Raw genomic sequence first — 23,241 nt, 5'->3', positions numbered from 1 at the left:
TATGTGTGTACATATACATATATATTTTCCACTAACAGACCTTCATGCTGATCATCCAGAGAGGGGAACAGGAAGAGACCTTCGGTGCTGCTTGTGCCTGTGTGAGCGCAGAGCGTGCCTGCCCGTGCTGCTCTGTGTGGTTTGCCGTGCATCCACGTATACATGTTGCATGGTGTGTGCACGTGTGCCTGCTGGCGGCACCTGGGGGCACGGAGCTGTGGCAGCCTCGCCTCCATCGGGCTGCCAGATCAGGCAACCCCTAACACAACCCATGAGACATATGGTCCATGAGATAGATGTCAGGAGACACGATTATTCAATGCAAACTGCCATTTTAATGACTGCATATATTTTTTAATGCTAGAGTACATATTTCACTTTCTTACTAGCCAACTGAGAAAACACATAGCATCACACTATTTGCAAGTTATTGAGAATAAATCTGAGGTTTTAGGTTGAACTTCTTCTACTCGCTTAAAAGGCCAAATAGGGGACATCTCAGACTTGCATCAAATCAGATGATGATAATAGTTCCTTCTGACAGCAAAAATGAACAATATCGCCTCTTTGCCAAATACTTCATTCAAGAATTACTGGAGCAGGGGAGGCGGGGTGTTAAACGTGGCTCCTGCAACGTGTAAACCTGCCTGTGACGTCTAGTCCTCTTCATTTACGCCTGCCGTTAGGTGGTGTGCAGCTAATTACTGGTAAAGCTGCAACTTGCCACGAAGCTGCCCTACCCCTCACACCGCTGCGGCTGGCGAGGCGCGTTTCCCACATGCCGGCCCCACTACCGGCAGAGGCCTACTTCCACGAGGCCTCCAAGGCCTCGACGCCGAGGCGGGAACCAAGGGGCGGCCGGGCGGCCGAGCCGGCCGAACCGCCGGCCGAACCCCCACCCCCACCCCCGCCCCGGCCCCGGCCCCCGGCCCCCGGCCCCCGGCCCCCGGCCCCCGGCCCCGGCCCCGGCCCCGGCCCCGGCCCCGGCCCCGGCCCCGGCCCCGGCCCCGGCCGCCTTCGTCCCACAGGGCCTCCGCGGCTCGTTGGGACGGCCCCAGCTCGGCTCCGCCCCGCGGCCCCGGCGCCATATAAAGCCGCCGCCGCCGCCAGCCTCCGCCCCCGATCTGTGTGGAGCGGGAGGCTGGGGCGCGGCGGCCGCCATGGTGTTGAACCCGGTGCTGGGGAAGCTGGTCAGCAAGAGGGTGGTGCTGGCCAGCGCCTCGCCGCGCCGGCAGGAGATCCTCACCAACGTGGTGAGTGCGGGCGGGCGGGCGGGCAGGCCGCTCGCCTCGCCTGGGCAGGGGAGGAGGCCGGCGGTGCTGCCCCTCGGGGCCCCCCAGCCCGAGGCGCTGCGGGGTGCGCAAGCGCCGGGCGCGGGCAAGCGGCCGCCCAGCGCCGGGCCGGGCCTGCGGGGCCCGCCGGCTCCCGGCCCTCCCGCCTGTCAGCTGCCGGGGGCTGGTGGCACAGGGCGGGGCACAAGCCCGAGCCGTGCCTCCTGTGGCAGCTGGGTTTACTCTGTTTGGGGGCGATGGCGGCGGCGCAACCGCTGGGCTTCCCCGCCCCCGTGGCCGCCTGCCGGCCTGGGCAGCGGCGTGCAGACCCGGGGACGTCCGGAGCTTCCGAGCGGCGGGGCCAGCCGGCTGCGGTCGCGTTTCTGTCCCCTGAGCTGCGCGGTGCCTTACGCATGAATATTACTTTTTTTTTTTTTCGCCCCGATCCCAGTTCTTCTTGGTCAGGTTTCCTCTGTAAGCAAGTACGTGTGCGTCAGTTTGGTCTGTGACCGGATTGATACGAGAGTGGATTAAAGTATTCTGCTGACAGGGAGATGGTGTAATCAAACAAATAAAAGACTTGCTCAGGCTGAAAAATGCCGGCATGATTACTTCTGGCATGTAACAGAAAAGTTTGGAAGGTCTTACAATGGACTGAAGTAATAAAAAATGTACTTCCATTGCTCTTACTCTAGATACTTAATATTGAAACTTCTGAAAATTTTACTTAGGCTCCTGAAACGTATGAAAACTTCATGGGATTAGTATTATGAGTGAGCAGGGATGGGGCGGGGGGAATAAGGTAGCTGTCTCTTCTTCTTTCTGTAAAGCACATGGGGAGCGCAAAGGAAGCCATAACCCATCATTCAGACCATTCAGCCCCTGTGGAGGAACACGTTGGCCTCGCTGGGCAGGCTGCAGGAGGCTTTTGAATGGCACTTGAGTATTATAATGCATCTAATTTAGATTGCTTAGTGTTGTTATTCTTCATGGGAGAAGTTGAACTCAAATGGGAAAAAGTATATTCTTTTCAAAATACAGAGATGTGGAGAAGCACCAAGGTTCAAGCATGCACTGAGTTATTAGAAACATAATATGCCTGCTGGGTGTAGTAAATTTACAGGTATAACCTGGAGGCAAGAAGTAGGAAGAATAGGGTTTTTTGACAAAACCATACAGAAACTGGCTCTTCTTGTTTTCTGTTTATCCCATGTATAACGACACATAAAGTGTGGGTGGTAAAGCTCCTGTAAGAATGTGTGCTACTGGTGCACAAGTAAAGTGCTGTGGATGGATTCAATTAAAAAAACCCCAGTAGTAGAATAGTCTGTTTATGAAGTGCATAAGTTTTATGCTGTTAGATTTTTATAGGAGAAGAATGGTGAAATTACTAATGTGATTAGGTTCTAATAAATAATAAGGGTAAAATCAAGTAAGCACACCTTGAACAGTTTACAAGTTCTTTCTGATTGGGTTTTTTGTTTTGGACTGCTTGCAAATTATATGTATACACCAAACACTGTAGTAGAAGCACTGTATTTTCCCTTGTGTGTTTGGGCGGGAGAGGTGTTAAAGTGGAAAGAGCAAAAATCAAATTTGTCACTTGCTTAATATGTCTTGGGAGCGACCTTTAATAACAAGATCAGATTGACTGCATTGCTTTCCTTTGTTACAGGGCCTGCGGTTTGAGGTGGTTCCATCCTGGTTTAAGGAGACACTGGAAAAGTCATCTTTTGCAGCCCCTTATGAGTATGCTGTGGAAACAGCAAAACAGAAAGCTCTTGAAGTAGCAAACAGAATGCATGTAGTAAGTTACCAGCTATTTCGGCAATGAGATTTTTGTCTTTAAAAGTGGTGCATGTTACTGTGACTTAATTTGCATGTACTTCTTAGGTGGTCTCTGCATTTTCCCTACTGAAGGCAAATGGATGTTTTTCCATCATTTGTGAAAGATAGCTTCGCGAAATTAACTCACTTAATCAAAAGAAGGTCTCGTGCCTGCAGTTCGGGGTTTCCACAAAACAGAAGTGGCCTGCATCTCTTGTCAGCAGCACACCTACTCTTGCTTGGGATATATACTTGGTAGTTCCTTGCAACAGTCAGGTGTGTGGCTGGACAGTTCATTCCAGGTATTTGTTGATTGTGGAGGCAGACTCTGGAAAACACACTGATGTGAATCCAGTGCTTTGCTGTAGCTTTCCTTGAACAGTAGTTCAATTGAACAGTTGTGACAAGAAAATAGCTCAGAATTTGTGAGTATAGAGGTGCTGGAGGAAAGCAGAAAAAGAAGACAAATTCTGTTTTAAAGCATTCCGGACAAAGAAACAGGCAATTCCATTTTAAGAAGGGAGAAGCTGACATGATTTCAGGTTCTGTAGTCAAGGCATCCATTTTGTATCCTAAATATGATCAAAACCAGTGATACAACTTATACTATCAGTGGCATATTTGACTTCTGCCCTTGGCTGTGATCACTGTGTTTGAGCACATAAGGCTGTTCTCTACCAGAACCTATTTCGAAGTCTAGCTGATTAGATCCCACAAAATGTACCATAATAATTTCTTAATAATGCAGCTCTGAAAGAGGAGTGTGTGTTGAACCTATACTGATGGCAGAAAAGGAATGTCAAACACTAAACCAACAATGTTGCCAGATGTCACCATTCTTCAAAGCAAATATTGCATGATCTCCAATGTAAGTCGTTATCCAGGTTTCCATCAACTTCTTTTCAGAGAATGGTACAACATTAGGAGAGTGGATTTTAAACTCAGCCTTGCTAACTGGCTTACATTGGGCTTTCATTGCAAAACACTATGCTGGTGATAATGCTAGTTCAGTGGATTTCAAAATGCTTCTTCCTAGAGGAAATTTTTTAATGATGTCTGGAATTAGTTCCGCTATTTAGAGCACATCAACAGCCTTTCTATAGAGTAATCTCCTCCCTACAAACTTTTTAGTATAATGATCACAGTTACAGACAAGTTTCCCGTCTTGCTGTGTTAAATAATAACTATGTACCTCATAACATGCAAGTAAATCAAAACTCAGCTATAAGGACAGATTACAGTTTAAGGCCAAGAAAAGGCTACAAGGAATCTTTATATACCCCTACCTCTCAGTTCCCCCAAATGGACTGTATGCGTTCCCTTTTGAGAGAGATAAGCAATGTGTAGCTAAAGAAAGATGGTTTTTTTCAGAAAACCTTTGCTTGGAAAAATGATCCTAGAGGTCTTCAATGCTGTACTCCCTGGCTTTCATACACTGGGCACTTCTTTAAAGGAATTCTATCTGCTGCCTTAAAGACCAGGTTCACTTTTGAGAATGCAGTTAGTTCTTTCCTCGGTGCATTTGTTCATCAGTAACATATTTGGGCAAAATCATGACCTGAGAATGGTCTGCTCAAGTCTCCTGTTTTCCTCACTTTTATGGCAATATAAATGATTACTATTTTGTAAACAGTGCAAAAGGAGAAGCTGCCTTGTTTTCAGGTCAGTGTAGAGCGCTACCTGTAAACCAGTGAACTTATGTTTTCTTACCTCAAGTTGTAAAAGGTTTTGTTCTTTCTACCTCTTTTGAGAAATACCTTCTTTCTTTATGCCTTTGCAGAAACACCTGAGAACACCTGATATTGTCATAGGAGCAGACACTATTGTGGTAAGAAGTCTTCTGTGGTTTACCGTAGTTTTAATTTATGACAAGTGTAGAAAATACTTTTATCTTTAGGTTTAAAGTTAAAGTTTGAAAGCTGTCTTCACCGAGACGTTATACCCGCAATATGATGCGTCTTTTGGGGTTTGTGGGTGTGAGTTTTAGATTTTTTTTTTTTTTCCCAACAAAGCAATTTTTGGTATCTTGAGTGCTGGAAACCTTGCTGCTGTTTTTGCAGAGACACTAGTATTGCCTAAGTATTGCCTTGGATCCTCTAATATGTAATGGAAATTCTGTTTTCAGGCAACTGTTGACTGTCAAGAAGTCCAGATCGTGTGAACTGTTCAATGTTGTGCCTTGTAGTGTGCATCACTTTATACCTGTCATCTCCACAAAGACAGTGAACGGTTAAGGACAGAAGAAGTTGAATTACCCTTTTGTTTGAGAGCTGCGGCCACTGGAGAGTAGAGTGTTGCACTCATTATGTGCTTGACACTAAATTACCTGTTCTACCAAAGTATCTGTGCTTCTTGCTCTACTCAGTAGACTTATGTTTGAAGCCCTGGCTGAAATCATGGTTTAAACATCATTTCTGACCTCAGCTTCCGAAAAGTAAGAAAAGCAGCACACACACTCTGTCTTTCTGTTTTAGACTGTGGATGAGCAGATCCTGGAGAAACCAGTTGATAAGCAAGATGCGTATAGGATGCTGTCAAGGTCTGTAGTTTTAAGTAAGATTCCAAATGTATATATTAAGCTGTTTTAAAAGGAGCTGTACAGATTCCTTGATGTATATGAAGAACTCCATGGACACAAATTTTTCAATCATTTCTAAATAGTGTAAGCCAGTTCTGCCACTGAAAAAGTTAGACCTGCTTTTGTGTTATGCACAGCTGCTTGCTCTTGCTCCTTCACCTTAGGAAGCTGATCAGGGACATAATGAACCATTTTGTTTTCACTTGCATTAGTTTTCAGAGTCACTTATCAGAAGACTGTATGTATGCTTCAGCTGGTACAGGATGGGGAGATAAGGAGAGAAATCATGATGGGAAAGGGGACAGAACCATCATAGAAGTGGTTTGAGGCTTGACATTTAAAGGAAGAATATTGCTTGTACAAGAAAGTACATGGTGATATGTGTTCATGGACAATTGCTTTAAATTCTATAGTTTAACTGAGGAGGAGAAATCTGCTTCCATCAGTGTTCTCCGTGGATGCTGGGCTGGTGTCTTTTGAGGCTTCTGCTTTTTTCCTAAAGGGTACTTTTCCCTACAAGCTTAATGTTATCTTGTAGCACTCTCTTTTTTTAAGAAACACCAACTAAGTAACTCTAGTCACCTCCTTTCTGAAGCATGAGATGCGATGAATCCTCTAGTTATGCTTCTCTTTCATGAGGGGAATACAGAAAAGGTACTTTACTTGTTTCACCAGTTTACATTGTAACTCAGGTGTCTCTTAAAGAGAGAATACAAGTGGCTTGGTAGTTTTTGGAGTTTTGCTCTGTAGGTCTATTTTAGAAATTCTCCCCCCCCATCGATGACTTTGGCGGGGGGGGGGGGGGGGGCGGGGATAAAAAATGATAGCAGCATATGTTATTAGTAGGAGATTCCCAAAGGAGTCTGTCTGGCAAGAGATTTCTCACAACTGTTTTTTCTTGTAATCATGCCAAGTTCAGCTAGTTCAAAAATAGTATTTTTTTTTAACAGAGTTTAGTCTACTAACACATGCAAATGTTTTGGGTTTGGTTGTTTGGTTTTTTTAAGTTCAGTAGGTCAGTCTCTTAATCATGGATATGAAATGCACTTAAAATTTAGGTTTTTTAGAACTCCTCTTAATTTTGTTCTATATGAACAGGGAAAAATGCAGACAAGATATATATTTGTACATATCCAAGGTGTCATTAAAATTTTCACTCACTGTTTCATCTTACAACTAATGATGTGGAATCTTGTGGGGGATAGTAAAAGTGTGAGATACTTCTGATCACATCAAATAATAGCCTGGCTAATCTGTAGGAGGCTATTCCTTAATTAGTGTCTTCAGAGATTCAAGTTCTCATGCTATTTATTATACTTCCATTGCTTACACATTAGATTAATAAACCTAAAGCCCTCAAAATTAATCGGCCACAGTGTGGCGCTCTGGAGCCACGGCAAGAGGGAGCACATGGGGGTGGGGAAAGAGGGAATACTGACTCTTCCTCTGCACTCTGCATCTGTTACTCTGGCTTGCCATGGGATGCCTGGGGGCCAGTCTGGATGAAATGAGTACAGAAGCTCTAGTTGCCTATCACTTGTTTAGTCTAAGTTGCATCACCTAGCTATTTATTGCCAGCTTTCAGTGAAGATGCCTGTAATAGAGGTGTTTGTGCTGATTGGCTTCTTACACGTTTGAAATAGTCACTTCTCTGTATGTACAGTAAATAAGCTGATACCATGGACTGCTTTTCCAAATTGTGAACGTCGGTACAAGTGAGATTTTGGAGGCTTGAAATGACTGAATCTCCTGATAGTATTTTTTTGTTTTGCCAATGTCTTTTCACCTATATTGAAATACATTTTATTTTTTTATTTATTTAGGATAAGTGTCAGAGCCATCAAGTGATGTATTAATGTAATGGTCTGTTTGGCAGGCTGTAGTAACATAATCACGTAGAACATTTTTGCACATGACAGATTTCATAAAACTGTTGCTTAATGCACATTTTTTCCCTAACAGGTTGAGTGGGAAAGAGCACAGTGTTTTCACAGGAGTGGCTATTATACATTGCAGCAGTAAAGGTATCTGTGTCATTTTATCAAAACTCGGTATTTTCATTAAAAATTACTCTCATAAGGACTTGTACAAGTGAAGAAACAGGATGGAAATTTTTCATGTACAGTCTGAATTGGCTTCCTACTCAAGATGAGAATTACCGTATCAATATATAAATTAAGAACTGCCCACAAAAGCCAACCTTCTTACTGTATTCAGTTTTCATATAGAAAGGAGGATGATAAAATACAACAGAATTTACAAATACTGTCTCTGAAAGCTATGGGACTAATTAAAAGACCAGTGTAAATTGTGGGAATATTCTAAATGAAATTCAGGTAAGGCACTACAAACTGTGGGACTGAGCAGAATCTGATCCATAGTAACTTTATTTCTGTGTTCTAGTTACACTAGTTGACGAATACAAGCAGTTGCTGTATCTGTAGTTACTTTCTTTTTCAGTAAATAAGGGAAGCTTTAGAGCCCATTTTTAGGGGGTGAGTAAAGTAATGGCTTAATGCCTCAGACTGTTAATGAACTGTGGGGAGCAATACATCAATGTTCTTTATCAGATAATTTATATAGTAAGCAAGTGGTTTTCATGAGAACTGTACCATTCATATAATCTGAGGAGTGTTTGGTTTGAGGGACTTCCTCTGATAATTATGCCAATATTCTTTTAGTGGAACTTTTTCAAGGATCATTTCTCTGAAATTTCACTGGACATAGTCTTTCTGTAGACAAATTATTTACAGCTTTTAATCTTTACTGGAATGATTGCTCTTAACTCTTCTAACAGAAATAAAGTCAGTGATCCAGTACCCTTACTAATATGCTAGCACAGTAGGAAGAGAGCTGTTGCAAAAGAAATAAAACATGTTATCAAAGGGTTCCTGTGAGCAATCCAGCAATAATAATAATTGCCTTAATTGTTTACCCTAGGAAGAAGGTAAAAGTGCACACAACTGTAGTACTGATGCTATGACAGCATGTCTCATTTGAAGTTTACAAATTTAAGCCCCATCATATTCAGATGAATAAAAATACTATAAGTCTGTATATTCCCCAAGTGATGCAATCAGTGCAAGAGTTTTCTCGAATACATTTTTAGTTTTAGTTCATAATTACAATGCTGTTGTTAAGTACCACATGTATGTTACAGAGGGAATTTTCATCTTGAGCTGATTGGGTTTTTTTGGTCAATACTGAAAGATGTAGTAATCTGTCTTCATATGCAACAATTTTTTTATTTCATCTAGGTCATTAAATGTTTTTTCAACACTAACACCATTAGCAGTTGGTTAGTATTCTTCCCTTGGTCTGTACTGTGGATCTTACTCCTCCTCAAGAATTTCCACTGCTATGAGAACAGCAGTAACAGGAGATGCTGACCTTGGTATTTATAGAAAGAGTAGAGAGAAGTAATAATCGGTAATGTGCACACTCATCTGTGCAAGGCTGTTTCCTTTTGAACATGTTTCAGAAAAGCCTCTGTGTGCAATGATACCAGATTCACAGTGTACCACATGCAACAGGGTTCACACCCAGGTGTGCAGTACTTTATTGCACCTCTGGCCTTCTTTCAACCACTTCTAGATACAGAAGTCTGAAATAATCTTGCTACTTCTTGAGAGAGGATATGAAAATGACACTGATGCTTACTGATGGGACTGCTGGATTCCTGAGTCTGCAGTGCAGATGCAGCTGCACATTCACGTTCAAGCATTTATAACAGCTACATGTTCAACTATGATGTGTTGTTAAGAGTTCTTTGACAACAGTCATAAAGTTACAAGGGTGTTTGTAGCCTTCTTTGTACTCAGTGCTGGATGTGTATGCTAGCAGTCCATAAATAGCTCTGCATAAGCATTGTTAATTTAAGAGTGCATCCCACACAGGGAGAGCAACCTGTTAACCCCAAGACAGGACTGCAGAGGTTGAAAATGCAAGCTTTTACGTTTTGGGGGAAGTTATGAGTCCACTGTCCCTAAAGAGCATTATTAGTCATTTCATACATCTGTGCAGTATCTTTAATTTTTCCCAAGCAAAAATGTCAAATGAATATGAAATAAAACTGAGATGTTATACTCTCTAAACTACAATTTCTGTTTCTGATAAGATGTCTTCCTTTCTGTAGATAATCAGCTAGAGACAGAAGTCACTGATTTCTATGAAGAGACTAAAGTAAAATTTTCTGACCTGTCTGAAGAGCTCTTATGGGAGTACATTCATAGTGGGGAGCCAATGTAAGTAAGACCCCGAAGCTATCACACAGTACTTGAGAATAGGCCTTAGGGTATGTTATTAGCCATCAGCATAAAATATTTTGTCCTGTGTTCTGTGAAATTTTGCTGTGTATATATGATAAATGATAGCAAGGGTGATGCAAGGTGCGTATTCTGTTCTTCTCTAGAGCTATCATTCCTGCAGGGAAAGTGAGCTACCTTTTTAGTACCCTGTCGTGGTTTAACCCCAGTCAGCAACTAAGCACCACGCAGCCGCTTCCCCCTCCCCCCTCCCAGTGGGGTGAGGAGGACGAAAGGAAAAAAAAAGTAAAACTCGTGGGTTGAGATAAGAACAGTTTAATAACTAAAGTAAAATATAATACTAACAATAGTAATAGTGAAATATAATAATAGTAATGAAAAGGAATATGACAAAAGGGGGAGGGGGAGGAAAAAAACAGTGATGTACAATGCAATTGCTCACCACCCGCTGACCGATGCCAGAGCCGCAATCCACCCCTCCTGGCCAACTCCCCCCTGTTTATATACTGGGCATGATGTTCCATGGTATGGAATACCCCTTTGGCTAGTTCAGGTCAGCTGCCCCAGCTCTGCTCCCTCCCAGCTTCTTGCACACCTGCTTGCTGGCAGAGCATGGGAAACTGAAAAGCCCTTGGCTCAAGATAAGCGCTCCTCAGCAACAACTAAACCATCAGCATGTTATCAACATCATTCTCACACTAAATCCAAAACACAGCACTGTACCAGCTACTAAGAAGAGAGTTAACTCTGTCCCAGCCGAAACCAGGACATACCCTAGCAAATTTGAAAAGTGAAGACTGTTGAAATACTCTGGATTAGAGCAAGCGTTCATGCAACATACAGTTACTTCTCTGTTAACAGGGGCATTCAGGGAGCTTGGATACCTGAGCCAATGGATAGTTCTCATTATAAAACAGGTGAATGGAGTATTGGATAATCAGGGTATTGGAGAACTTTATTGAAAGATGCTAGAACTTGGTTTATTTAGTTTATCAAAATCGCACTGCTCTGATGCAGGAAATGCCAACTTAATTTTCACCTATTCTTGTGGCCAGTTTATACGTGTTTCTATGCCATAATTGTCTCTTAGCTTATGTGTTTCCACTACCCTTGTAATACACTAGTTACTTACAGACAACATTGGTTCTACAGAAGAAATAGGATGAGAACAGAATGCCTAACTACTCCTAAGATGAAGCTGACTAGATTGTTTAAAAAAAAAAAAAAGTACTTATTTGGAGACAACAAGGGAATGTTTGTGACTTTACAGAATTTACCTTTCCTTTGTGTTAGCTGAAGCTCAGTGAAGGCAAATCAGGCCATAGTTAGCACTATGGACTGCATATCTGGTCATCTGAGGTGAACTTTTGGCTCTGTAACTTCAATTCTGACTGTGTAAGAATATCAATCGTGTTGTTTTTTAAACTCATTTATGCTATAAAATAATACAGTCATGTTTTACTGGGGAAAGAGGAACCAGTGTAGACTTCGGATTTATTTAAGTGCTTATGTGTAAATGAGGCATGCTTTCTGAACTTGTAAGATTCCCAGCTTATTAAAGAGACTGAAGCTAAATTGGATTATGCAGAGAAGAATGTTTTGGCAAGAATACAGTTTGTAACAGAAATTCCTAGTTACGTTTTTGGAAGGTGATCTTTAGTATGCAACTGATCGTAAAGTTGCAATTTGAAGGAGAAATGACCATAGATTTTTAGGAAGAATTTCAGGTTGAAAAGTATTTTGGAATATTCTGATTATTTCTTCTGGAAGAAAATACGCTTTAGCAGTGCTGTGTTGCAGCAAAACAGCTCATGAGCAGCGCTGGATAATTGTGTTCATTCTGCTAAACAGGGTGCGTGACAGCAAGGGTTTCTCAGGAACAAAGGTTCAGAGAATGTATTTCATTACTTTCTGGAGCAGAGGGCAATCAGTCTTCATTCATACAATCAAGAGCATAGGAAGCATTTGCTCTGGCCTTGTGAAGGAACTACTAAATATAGCGTCCTATAAATTTTGCAAAACAGTAAGGAGAAGTCTTTCATGGGGTTTTTTGTTTGGTTGGTTTTTTGTCCCCTCCTTCATGGCCACCCATACTGGTTACGCATTTATGTGCATACAGGTTTTCCTAAACACTGTTGCAGTTCAAGTGACCATTTGTTTATTTTTTTAATGGCAACTTAATTTTGTGAAATCATACAAGACTTAATGATCACATGAAAAATTAGAAGAAAATTGACTCTTTTGTGCTGTTGAAGATTGGATTCAGTTCTTTTTATAGCAAGGACAAAATTGGCATACAGTAATTTAAGTCAGTCACTGGTGACACAGGGACTAATTCTAAAAGTATATAGCTGACTTGAAGTATGAATAAGGGAGGAGGGAAAAGCACTATCTCAAGATAGATTGTGATGAGGCTATAAAAACCCTCAAAAATTTTGGCTGCAGAAAGGTGGCCTTTCCCTTTCTGTTTTATTCCTGTTCCTCTTTCCAACCAAGGGTTTTCTGCCTGCTGGCAGGGTCTCTTTCTTCTTTTCTGCTTTCTCTGTAGAAAGAGGGCTGGACCATAGTAATCCTAACTGTTTTGGGCATGTGTAATAAGTAGACTTAGTTTCTGTCAGCCTCTTCAGCCTCTTTGACCCAGCTTTTTATTTTGTAATCTTTCCCTTGTGAACAACTTCCTCTGTCTCTGCTCACAACTTCCAGTCTGAAGATCCTGTGTGGTTTTTGGTAGTTCTGCTCTGAATGCTGGCAATGAAACCAAAGGACCCTGTTGCACTCTGGGAAAGAGGTAATTACAGAGGCTGGAGCTCTACAGTTTCAGACTTAACTATGAAGTAATAAAATGTAGAATGTAAATGTCCAACTTTCTTCCCTTGTATGATTTCTCTTAAGAGTTACTTCCTTCAAAGCTATAGCAAACGTGTCTTTTAGATTTTTGCGAATAATTAACAATCTCACAGCACAAATTGGCTCATGCATAGCTTGAGGTTATCAGCTCTTGGAGCATAAGAGCAAAAATCTTCCAGGTGCAGGATTACAGAAGTAAGGGGAGCTGTACTGTTCTAATACTAGAATTAACTTTGAATCTTGTTTTTAATCTATCATGTTGCTACAGTTGACTCCTCTGTATGAAATAGTTGTTCTACATTCACCAGAACTTAGTAGAAGATCTTTTTCTTGTACCTGCCTATCTCTGCTCCTTTGCAAGTTCCTTTGCAAATGGAAATGCATTTCTGGCTGGTTCCACGATGTGTGCATGCTGATCGAGCATCTAGCTGTTGCCTCTCCCAGGAGACAGGCAACCAAATTCTGCTGCTCCTGACCTCTGTTGTGCCAGTCTCTCTGCTCTACAAAACCACTAACTCCATATTTAAAGGAACTAAAGGTGGGACTTGTCTAATTTGTAGATACGTGAAGATAATGAAGCTTGGCTATCCAATCAACTAACTAATAGTTGATAGAGGTGCAAGAAATTAGTGTACAGCTTCTAATGTATTTTAAACGTTTGCTTCAGTAAAGATGAATTTTGTCAGTGATGTAATTATATCTTTCTGACTATTAGTGAAGCCTCGTCACCAGCTCAGGTGGACCCTGTTTAATGTGGCTGAAATTTGTCTGTATTTCTACTAATGCGACTGTATGGGACAAGACACATGTATAACTGTCATACATATGTTCTTGCCTTTGGAAACCCGCCTAAAACCCAACCAAGCATCTGCCTTCATCTGTAGGAGCAGTAGTGCTTGTTAGTGCAACAGTGATTTATTTGATCATGGACTCTGTGTTGGACAATACAGATGTTGTATACATGGATATACTATTTTGTGTTCCTATCTCAACCCACGAGTTTTACTTTTTTTTCCCTCCTCCCCACCCCACTGGGAGGGGGGAGGGGGAAGCGGCTGCGTGGTGCTTAGTTGCTGGCTGGGGTTAAACCATGACATGTGGCATGACTAAAGTTCAAGTTCTACAGCTAATAAAGGAAATGTGCTTTAATGTTGTATTTTCAAGAGCTACTTCTATTTTACCTCTTTCTTCACATTTTTTCCCTCACTGTATTGTGTGTGGGTTGGTTTGTTGTTTGTGGGGGATTTTTTTTGGAAAACATCAGTGGATGTTGCACACATTCCTGTTGTATTGTGTGTAGGTTGGTTTGTTGGTTGGTTGGTTTTTTGTTGTTGGTGGTTTTGTTTTTAAATCAGTGGATGTTGCACACATTCCTGCTGAAATGATGTATCCTCTACAATAGTCAGTTACTGAAAAATGTTTTAGTTGCAGCAGTGATCTTATTGTTTTTCAAAAGGTCTTTAAAGTGAGTTGTATTTTTTTTATTATAATGCAAATTAACTGATGCTGTGCATAATGTTATAAATGAAGCCTTAAAGTTAGTGCTATGCTAATAAAAGTACCCAGTTAGAAAAGCCAGTCAGATTAGCCAGAGCTAGTTGAGAGCTGTGTACTGTTCTGGGTTTTAGCATGGAAGACACTTGTTGAAAAATCAATAGAACTGTTACTAACTACATAGCCTCATGGTTTTGGACTAGAAGCTGTACCTGTAGTAGAGAATTCTACTCAAGATCCAATGCCAGAATATAAAGTTCTGTATAAAAAGAAACAAGATGTGGCCAGTTGTGTTAACGTCCTTGCTGGGAGTGTGATACCACTGCTTTTGATGGTCACAATGTTTTTTGCCTCCCTGTCAGCATATACCAGAATGACTTCATCCTACTGGACTGCTACTTCATTTAAAAATGAAAAGACTTTTTAGTCATTAGAATATTCCTAATTTAGATGGTGTAAGTCTTAAGTATGTTATAAAATAAGGAATAATTTAAACAATGACAAAGCTATACAATGGTGCTTAAAATGCAAGATTAAAGGAAAAGGCCCATTCCCTAGTTTATAACAATTCAAAAATCCCATTTGCTGGGATACCGATTCCTCTGTTTCTTAGGAGACTATTGGAAAGGGAATCCAGAAATAAGTTCTAAAAATGTAAAGAGCTGGTTCTGATCAAACCTAAGATGAAAAATCTACGATCTTCTTTGTGTAGTAACCTTCTTTCACAAGTAGTTTGCGTAATTCCATACTATCTTAACTTAATAGATCTGAGACTGACTGATCTTTGGTTTCAAAGCTTGCTGACTTAGGCTTTCAGATTGTGGTGTTATCATGTAGTAAGCATACTTCTAACTGTCTTGTTCGTTAAATGTGAACAGTAAAATTGTTGAGCTATTGCAGCTTATCTGCCTGTATGCACTTCCATTTCACACTGTGGAATTTGCATAATTACACCTAAAGACAAATTAGATTTCCAAGGTTGCTTTCTGTGAAAATACATTCCTGTGCCAAATCACTCGTATTACCATGCCACCTAAGAGCACAGTGTTGCGAACCACAACTCTACCTATATCTCAGAGGGTTACACAAGAATTGGATAGGGCTGAATGGGATAGTAGTGGATTTTGTATTTGAATAGGTTGCTCCTCCCCAAGAAAGTCCTGTCTTCCCGATGCTCACTTTAGATATTCCTATGACTGAAATCTGCAAGATGCATACTACAATCGTTTGAGTTCTAAGATGTCTTCTTCAGTGTGAGCTCCTTTTGGAGCTGACATATTCCTACAGGCCCTTCAGCCTCTTGTGGAATAGAGCGAGGGTCAGTATGCAGCTGGGTGACACAGTGGCAATGTTGGTCTCAGTGACGCTTGCTGTTACCTTTTTGGTAGCCAGGACTTGGAGAATGCTGGGTAGCCTGTGGCAACAATCTGACTGCAGTCAGCTGATGTACTTCCTGCTTAGGTGACTATGGCACTTGGACCGTCTGAAGCATGAAGACCTTTGGCTACTCACCCTTAGTAGAAATACTGATCCTTACCTTTATCTTGTGATTTATAAATGGAAGTGTTGAGCCTAACTAGTAGATTTAATCCACCTCTAACTTGAGTACACTAGTCTTTATTCCAGACTCTGCAGTACTGGTGGATTGTTTGTGTTCTGTGCTACCTTTACTCTTAACATTAATTAGACGTATGTCGTTTTTGCTTTCTCTCCCCCAGGGACAAGGCTGGTGGATATGGAATCCAGGCCCTTGGTGGAATGTTAGTTGAGTATGTCCATGGAGACTTCTTGAATGTGGTGGGATTTCCTCTGAATCACTTCTGCAAAAAGCTAGCAGAATTGTACTATCCGCCCCGTAAACATAATGTACAACGTAAAAAATATGACTCTATCCCTTCTGTGGACACTTTTGAGAACCTAAGTGATGGAGAAAGTGAATCTTCAGATTTCACAGAGCACAAAGGTGCTAGTAAGTTGGACAGCAGTGGGATGTGTTCCTCGGGAGTTATTTACAATTCCGAAAACAGTTCTAGTGTCAGAACTGGTTTTATGGTACCTTTGGAAAATCAGAATGGAGTGTCGGAAAGTGCAGCAAAACTTCCATCTAAAATTCTAGAGCTGATGGATGGCTTTAGAGCTTCAAAGGTAAGGGAAAAAATAAAACTACTCATTACATTGCTGACTGACATGATTGTTTCATTGGACTTCAACCTATAGCAGGTAATGTGAAATACTTGAGCTGGGGTAAGAATGTATTAATAATTAGTATAAAAGGACCACTGAAGTACCAGAGAATCTAAGATAGCTGAAACTTCTGGTGCAGTGCAAACATTGGGTTTTTTGGTATTTGCTTTTATCCGTTCTATGAAATTTCAGTTACCCATTTGATAAAAATTTCTGTCTCTTGAGTTGAGAGGGAAAAAAAGTTTGGTTGTTTTTCTCTTTACTGATCACAAGAGCACAATCAAGCAGGAAGTTACCTTTATATACTCTGCAAAGAAAGCATTTAATATGGTTAACTTATCTGACTTAAAACTGCGACGAGAATTGTATATATTACATACTTAGTATTAGAATTCTGTGGAAGATCTTTATTTTTTTTATTCCCTATTAAGGAGATTATTTTTTTTATACCCTGTTTCATGTTCCAGGTGTGTTTAGCTGATAATCTCCATGCAGTATCTGATGGAGACATACACACTCTGTGTAGCAGCCAAGTGTGATGGGAAATGAGTAGCTGGACATTTTAAGTGCTGCCAAGTTTTCTACTCGCAGCTCCAGTGTATTGAAGACAATAGTGAAGAAGGTGAAGGAGAAATGAACGCCAATCATTCTAATAGATCACTGATCTCCATCCAGTCATTCATGTTTTAGGAAGAGGTGAAAAAAGTGCTAAAGAGACAGTGAAATGACAAACCTGGAACTAAAGATATAATAAATTTGAGGGGGGATGGAGGGAGACAGTGGGCAATGGTTTTGCTGAAACAGCAGAAAGTTGTACTCTGATTTGAAGGAAAACCATAACGTGATCACTGTAGATCTGTCAGCGTGCTGCTTGCAGGCATGCAAAGCAGTATTGAGAGATTTGGAATAAAGCAGCCTTGAGATTGCTGCATTTGTGAACTTCCTTGTGTATCCATAGGGAGCGAGTTTTGATGTATTTGAATGGGTGAGATGATGCTTAGCATTTCTTCAATTTAAGTTTAGAAAAAAAAATACGGAGAATCGTCAGCATCTTATTGCACATTATGTACACTGTTTACAGTGATATGATGCTGAATTCAGTTTTGTGCAGTGAAAGACAGTGGAGGCTGTAAATAGAAGCAGCAGCTTTCCTTTCCCACTAATCCAGTGTAAAGTCATCGTATGAAGTGCTGAGTTTCATGTTGAACTAGTGGGAAATTTTTTTTCCTCAGGGATTGGATCTTTGTAGAATTAATTACCAGTTGCAATGAATGCTTCTTGTGATCTGACAAAACTCATCATCTCTCCCCTTGTAGAATAGGGATAAGAACACAAAAGCATTTAGTTTCACAGAAGCTCTCAAGTTCCATTTCATTTTGATCCTTGAGTGTTGTTTCAAGGACTTCATAAAGCAGAGTGAAATCTCCTGCAGGTGAAGATGTTGCTGCCTATTGTACTCTGAACAGCTGCTGTTGCAGAACAGGAGAGGATCTGGGTTAAATCATACTTTCTCAACCTTAATATTTTCTGAATTTGCATAGTCTGATCTGTACTCAGACCTTTGCGGTTTTTTTCTTCTTTGATTCTACACCCCCCCACCCCCCGAACTCAGAATTACAGAGTGGTGGAAAGAGTGGTTTGGGTCAGCCAAGTTTTTGACCCTATCTTCTCACCTTTTCTTTCCTGTTCGTATAGTTTCCAGGTGGTATCAGTCCAAAGATTGGGCAGGTCTTGGAAGCCAAATGGTTGTAGACTAGATGCAGTTGGCTAAGTAGCTTGAAAGCCTGGATTATAATAAATCCCAGCTATACGTTCTTATTAGAATAACGGAGGAAACTGTAAAAAGAAGATAAAGATGATAAAATGTATAGACACACAGTAGCAGACCTTCCTCTCAAAGTTAATCTCTTTTTCTCCATTTGATTTTTATTAAATAGAATATCAATCCATTTTTTTCCTTAACTGCCTTTGATTTTTAAGTACATTATAGTTGCTTGCGGTTGCAAAGAAATGGATTCTGTGATTGCTGTGTGTGCTTCCACTCTTGTGCTCTACGTAAGTTCCTTGGTCTCAGGTGTTTTAACTATTTCAGAATACTGAAACTGCAGAATTGCAAATTAATTTCAAATGGAGAGGTATATATTATCACATCTCATTAACTTTCCTCTCTGATTTGGTTAGCATATCTCTACAAGTTCAGTTAAGTTTTTCAGCTTGGGCAGCTGCATTGCCCATGGGTTTTTCTTCACCATCAGGCATTAGCTGTTCTCTCTTCCCCATTCCATGTGTACATGTCCTGTTAAGGTGTGCATGTAGTTCAATTGTGCTCTGAAGTTTTATTCTTTTTTTTCCTTAATTTTTATTAAAGAAAGACCAGTATTATAGCAACTGAAGCTCTTACACTGCCTTAGTGTAGTTTTCCAGTTCCTTACATTTTGGGTAAATCAAATTTAATTTGATCTTTTAGCATTGGTTCAGATGCTTAAGAATGCTTGACCTTATGGAACAATCTTATAGATGGGGATATGCTAAATATCCGAATAAAGAGGTGGTCTTCATACAAAATCTGTAGGCTGTGTTCCAGAATATTTTGAGTTCCCTTCTTTCCCAAACACCTCTGTTCAAAATTCTGTTACTTGACTAAGATAGTGAAGCCCTCTGAGAGGGAAGGAAACATATCATAGCAATTTTTAGGAGTTTTGTTAAACTGTGTTGCACTTTTTAAAGAACAGTAGTTGTGTAGAATAATTCCAGGCAAAAGGTGTAGTTCTTTTGTTTCTTGACTGCAATCTTTTAAACACAGCATGCTAACAATTTTTTTTCCTACATGTAGGCTCTGTTTGTAGCCTCTAAGCTGAAGATGTTTGATCACCTGAAAGATAAAGGTCCACTGAAGGGTGTGGATATTGCAAATGAAGTTGGAACCTCTGTGTGTGGAACAGAAAGACTCCTTGATGCATGTGCTGCTCTTGGATTACTGGAGAAAACACCACAAGGTGACTAATTTCTCCTCCCCCCAACTGCACATAGTACTGAAAGACATGCAGGACTGGAAGAGATGCTTTGAAGGTCACAGGATCTGACTTGATATTGTGGGTAACTTGGATTTGGGGGAAAGGGGAATGGATTGTTGCTTCTTTGCTTTCATTATTAGTCACTGGAATTGTTTCATTTGGGGGCAGGCTTTATCTAAGGAACACATTCAGGTCTCCTTTGAGGAATCCTTAGATTGCTTTTGCTCTCGGGACATAGTACTGACCAAATTTCAAAGAAAAACTTCTGTGGGCAGTCCCAGGGAGCAGCGTAATAGCTCAGATGTATCATCTGCACTTGGGTCACAAAAACCCCATGCAACACTACAGGCTTGGGGAAGAGTGGCTGGAAAGCCGCCTGGCAGAAAAGGACCTGGGGGTGTTGGTTGACAGCCGGCTGAATATGAGCCAGCAGTGTGCCCAGGTGGCCAAGAAGGCCAATAGCATCCTGGCTTGTATCAGAAATAGTGTGGCCAGCAGGACCAGAGAAGTGATTGTCCCCCTGTACTCGACACTGGTGAGGCCACATCTCAAATACTGTGTTCAGTTTTGGGCCCTTCACTACAAGAAAGATATTGAGGTGCTGGAATGTGTCCAAAGAAGGGCAATGAAGCTGGTGAAGGGTCTAGAGAGCGAGTCTTATGAGGAGCGGCTGAGGGAACTGTGGTTTAGCCTGAAGAAAAGGAGGCTCAGAGGAGGCCTTATTGCTCTCTACAACTACCTGAAAGGAGGCTGTAGCGAGGTGGGTGTCAGTCTCTTCTCCCAAGTAGCAAGTGATAGGACAAGAGGAAATGGCCTCAAGCTGCGCCAGGGGAGGTTTAGATATTAAGCATTGGAACAGGCTGCCCAGTGAAGTGGTTGAGTCACCATCCCTGGAGGTATTTAAAAGATGTGTAGATGTGGCACTTAGGGACATGGTTTAGCGGTGGACTTGTCAGTGTTAGGTTTACAGTTGGACTTCATGATCTTAAGGGTCTTTTCCAACCTAAATGATTCTATGAGTCTATCTAAAATAAGGACCAAATTCCATTCTCTGCTGCAGCAATGCACAGTCACGATCTTCAGCAGAGAATCAGGGTTTTAACAAGGAGAGCTCTGGAATGTGTCCCACTTCATGGACAACAGCTTAAATTTTAGTGCTCCTAACTGGAACAGTGCTTGAAGGTGTATGTAGGTGTCCTGGTTTCGGCTAGGACAGAGTTAATTTTCTTCCTAGTAGCTGGTATAGTGCTGTGTTTTGGATTTAGTAGGAAAATAATGTTGATAACACACTGATGTTTTTAGCTGTTGCTAAGTAGTGTTTATACTAAGTCAAGGATTTTTCAGCTTCTTGTGCCCAGCCAGCAAGAAGGCTGGAGGGGCACAAGAAGCTGGGAGGGGACACAGCCAGGAAAGCTGACCCAAACTGGCCGAAGAGCTATTCCATACCATATGACATCATGCCCAGTATATAAACTGGGGGGAGTTAACTGGGAGGGGGGATCGCGGCTCGGGAACTAACTGGGCATCGGTCAACGAGTGGTGAGCAATTGCATTGTGCACCACTTGCTTTGTATAGTTTAATTCTTTTAGTATTACTATTGTCATATTATTATTATCATTATCATTGTTTTTCATTCCTTTCTGTCCTATTAAACTGTGTTTATCTCAACTCACGAGGGTTTTTTTTCCTGATTCTCTCCCCCATCCCAGGGGTGGGGGGGCAGTGAGCGAGCGGCTGCGTGGTGCTTAGCTGCCGGCTGGGGTTAAACCACGACAGTAGGTGAGGGAATCAGTATTAGGATTAGCTTTTCCAGTCCGCACTATGTAGTTATAAGTTTCCATATGCATCATTTACATAGTAAGACTTGAAATGGTCAAGTGCCAAGAAAACGAAATAAAGGAGGCTTTCAGCTCTGTTAGAGGACAAGACCAAGGAGAAAGCCCTAAAGTCAAAACATACTGGAGAAAGCTTGAATTTAAGGGAAGGAGAAGCCATAATCTAAGGAAAAATGCAGTCAAGAACGAGTAACTTCTAATACTCTCCCTTGAATATTACGTGTCTAACTGAGGTACTCTGGTTTAAAAAAAAAAAAAAAAAATTGGTGCCTATCTGTATCTTCCAGCATCTAAATTCTTTTTATAAACAAAGTACTTGCTCCTTTAAGAATGAGAAGACTTCTAGAATTATTTCATAGAAATCTTTGCACAAAAAACAATATGATCATAAGATCAGGATTTGGTAGCTATTTAACAACTACACTGGAAAACATGCCTTCAGATTTTAAATGACAGTTGTAAAGTACTGAAACAAAGCTGGTTACAATTGTTTTCTTCCCATAAGGTTACAGTAATACAGATTCAGCAAATATCTATCTGACATCAGATGGTGAATACTCACTTCATGGCTACATTATCCACTCTAATGACCACCTTTGGCCTCTCTTCACACACTTGGAGTCTGCTGTCAAAGAAGGCAGCAGGCAGAACCATCGAGCCTTTGGAAAGAAAGCAGAGGATTTATTTAAGGTAATATAAACTCTTATTAGTATCAAAACTAGCTGTGAGGAGCCCAGAACTGATCCAGCGGCAAATGGAGACTGAGCCATCTAAGAAAGCTGGTCAATCTCAGAAATGGTAGAAACACAATGCAACTCACTAGTCCCAGACTTCTATTCCCTTCAACTTTAGGCTCTAAAGTGCTGGAGCAATCACAGAATATGCTGGGAAATTCAAGTGCTTATGAAAATTCTCTGGCTAAAGTGTTGCCCATCCAGCTAACATGCTCTCAGAACAACCTCTAGGCCTGTTTAATTTACACTTGTGTCCTTTTTATAACACCAGATAGTACCTTATCACACATGCACTCCTTCCATATTGGATGCCAGTCACTTGGTACTGATGTGCATCCAGTTCAACCTGTGCTGACTGTGTAATCAAAGCTGTTTTCAAAGTCGCTTTGTATTGATGCAGTGGAGAAGGGATCTAATCTCTTTTATGAAGGTTTGTAGTTTTATGTGTGCTTCAAGCTGGTATATATTGCTGATAAGAGTTGTAATGCATTCTTCCATCTGTTTCCATCTCTGTAGCATTCCTTTTCCAATGCTAGCCCAGGTGGATGTGTTCAGACTGGAGAATCACTTAGGGTTATAACTAGCCTAACTTGTCAATTATCTACTTGGTGAAGCAGGTTGAGGGGCATAAATATTTGTGCCTGTTTAAGAAGAAGGTTCGTAGAGTGAGCAGGAGAATGTCAGGACTTCATCTCTGACAGCAGTGCTGGCTTAACTTAGTGTACTTCAGCCTCCATCCTGAGGTTCTTAATTTGTACTTAACTTCTAGATGCTGATGAAGCCAGTTTCCTAAAGGAGATGTCTACATCTGTCATATACCGTTGATGGAAGGAAATAAGGGCTTTTGGAGACTTAAGAAGGTCCTGTTAGCCTAATGTTAGTACCTAGATTACTGGTGGACAGAACCTCCTTTAGGAATCCTTCAAAGGCTCTTTTAAAGGGAGTTTAGATACTTTGCTTTAGGATAGCTGCTGCAGTAGACGCTTAAATTTATGTGCAAATTAAGTGTTTTAACGTAGTTGAACTGGATCTCATCCTTTGTTAAACATCTGGATTACCAACTTGAGTGGTTGGTAATGCTGGAGTGATGCTTGTGGCAGGAGTTGCTACCAGTTCAGGCCTGGGCTCCACATGTGTACAGGATGGTATGTCGAAGCAGCATATATGGGCTGCCAATGGCACTATGCAAAC

The 23,241-nt window shown here is 41.3% G+C and overlaps 1 protein-coding gene across 3 annotated transcripts in view; it reads left to right on the top strand.

Annotated features, from left to right (window-relative positions):
* Positions 1-1,160: 1,160 nt before the first annotated feature.
* The window catches only part of ASMTL (acetylserotonin O-methyltransferase like), a 31,854-nt gene continuing 9,773 nt past the window's right edge, over positions 1,161-23,241 (top strand). For 2 of the 3 annotated variants that reach the window (XM_050912006.1, XM_050912004.1), the window contains exons 1-9: positions 1,161-1,253; positions 2,947-3,078; positions 4,879-4,926; positions 5,573-5,637; positions 7,639-7,700; positions 9,812-9,920; positions 16,001-16,427; positions 19,300-19,462; positions 21,822-22,006. In XM_050912006.1, the coding sequence (XP_050767963.1) occupies positions 1,161-1,253; positions 2,947-3,078; positions 4,879-4,926; positions 5,573-5,637; positions 7,639-7,700; positions 9,812-9,920; positions 16,001-16,427; positions 19,300-19,462; positions 21,822-22,006 (1,284 nt within the window). The remainder of the gene's footprint in view (positions 1,254-2,946; positions 3,079-4,878; positions 4,927-5,572; positions 5,638-7,638; positions 7,701-9,811; positions 9,921-16,000; positions 16,428-19,299; positions 19,463-21,821; positions 22,007-23,241) is intronic. The other variant, XM_050912010.1, reaches the window with a different exon arrangement.

The sequence above is a fragment of the Gymnogyps californianus genome, chromosome 1, assembly GCF_018139145.2.
Source record: "Gymnogyps californianus isolate 813 chromosome 1, ASM1813914v2, whole genome shotgun sequence".
In the NCBI taxonomy this organism is placed as follows: Eukaryota; Metazoa; Chordata; class Aves; order Accipitriformes; family Cathartidae; genus Gymnogyps; species Gymnogyps californianus.
The sequence above is the reverse complement of the archived record's forward strand: the minus strand, read 5'-3'. Positions and strand labels throughout refer to the sequence as shown.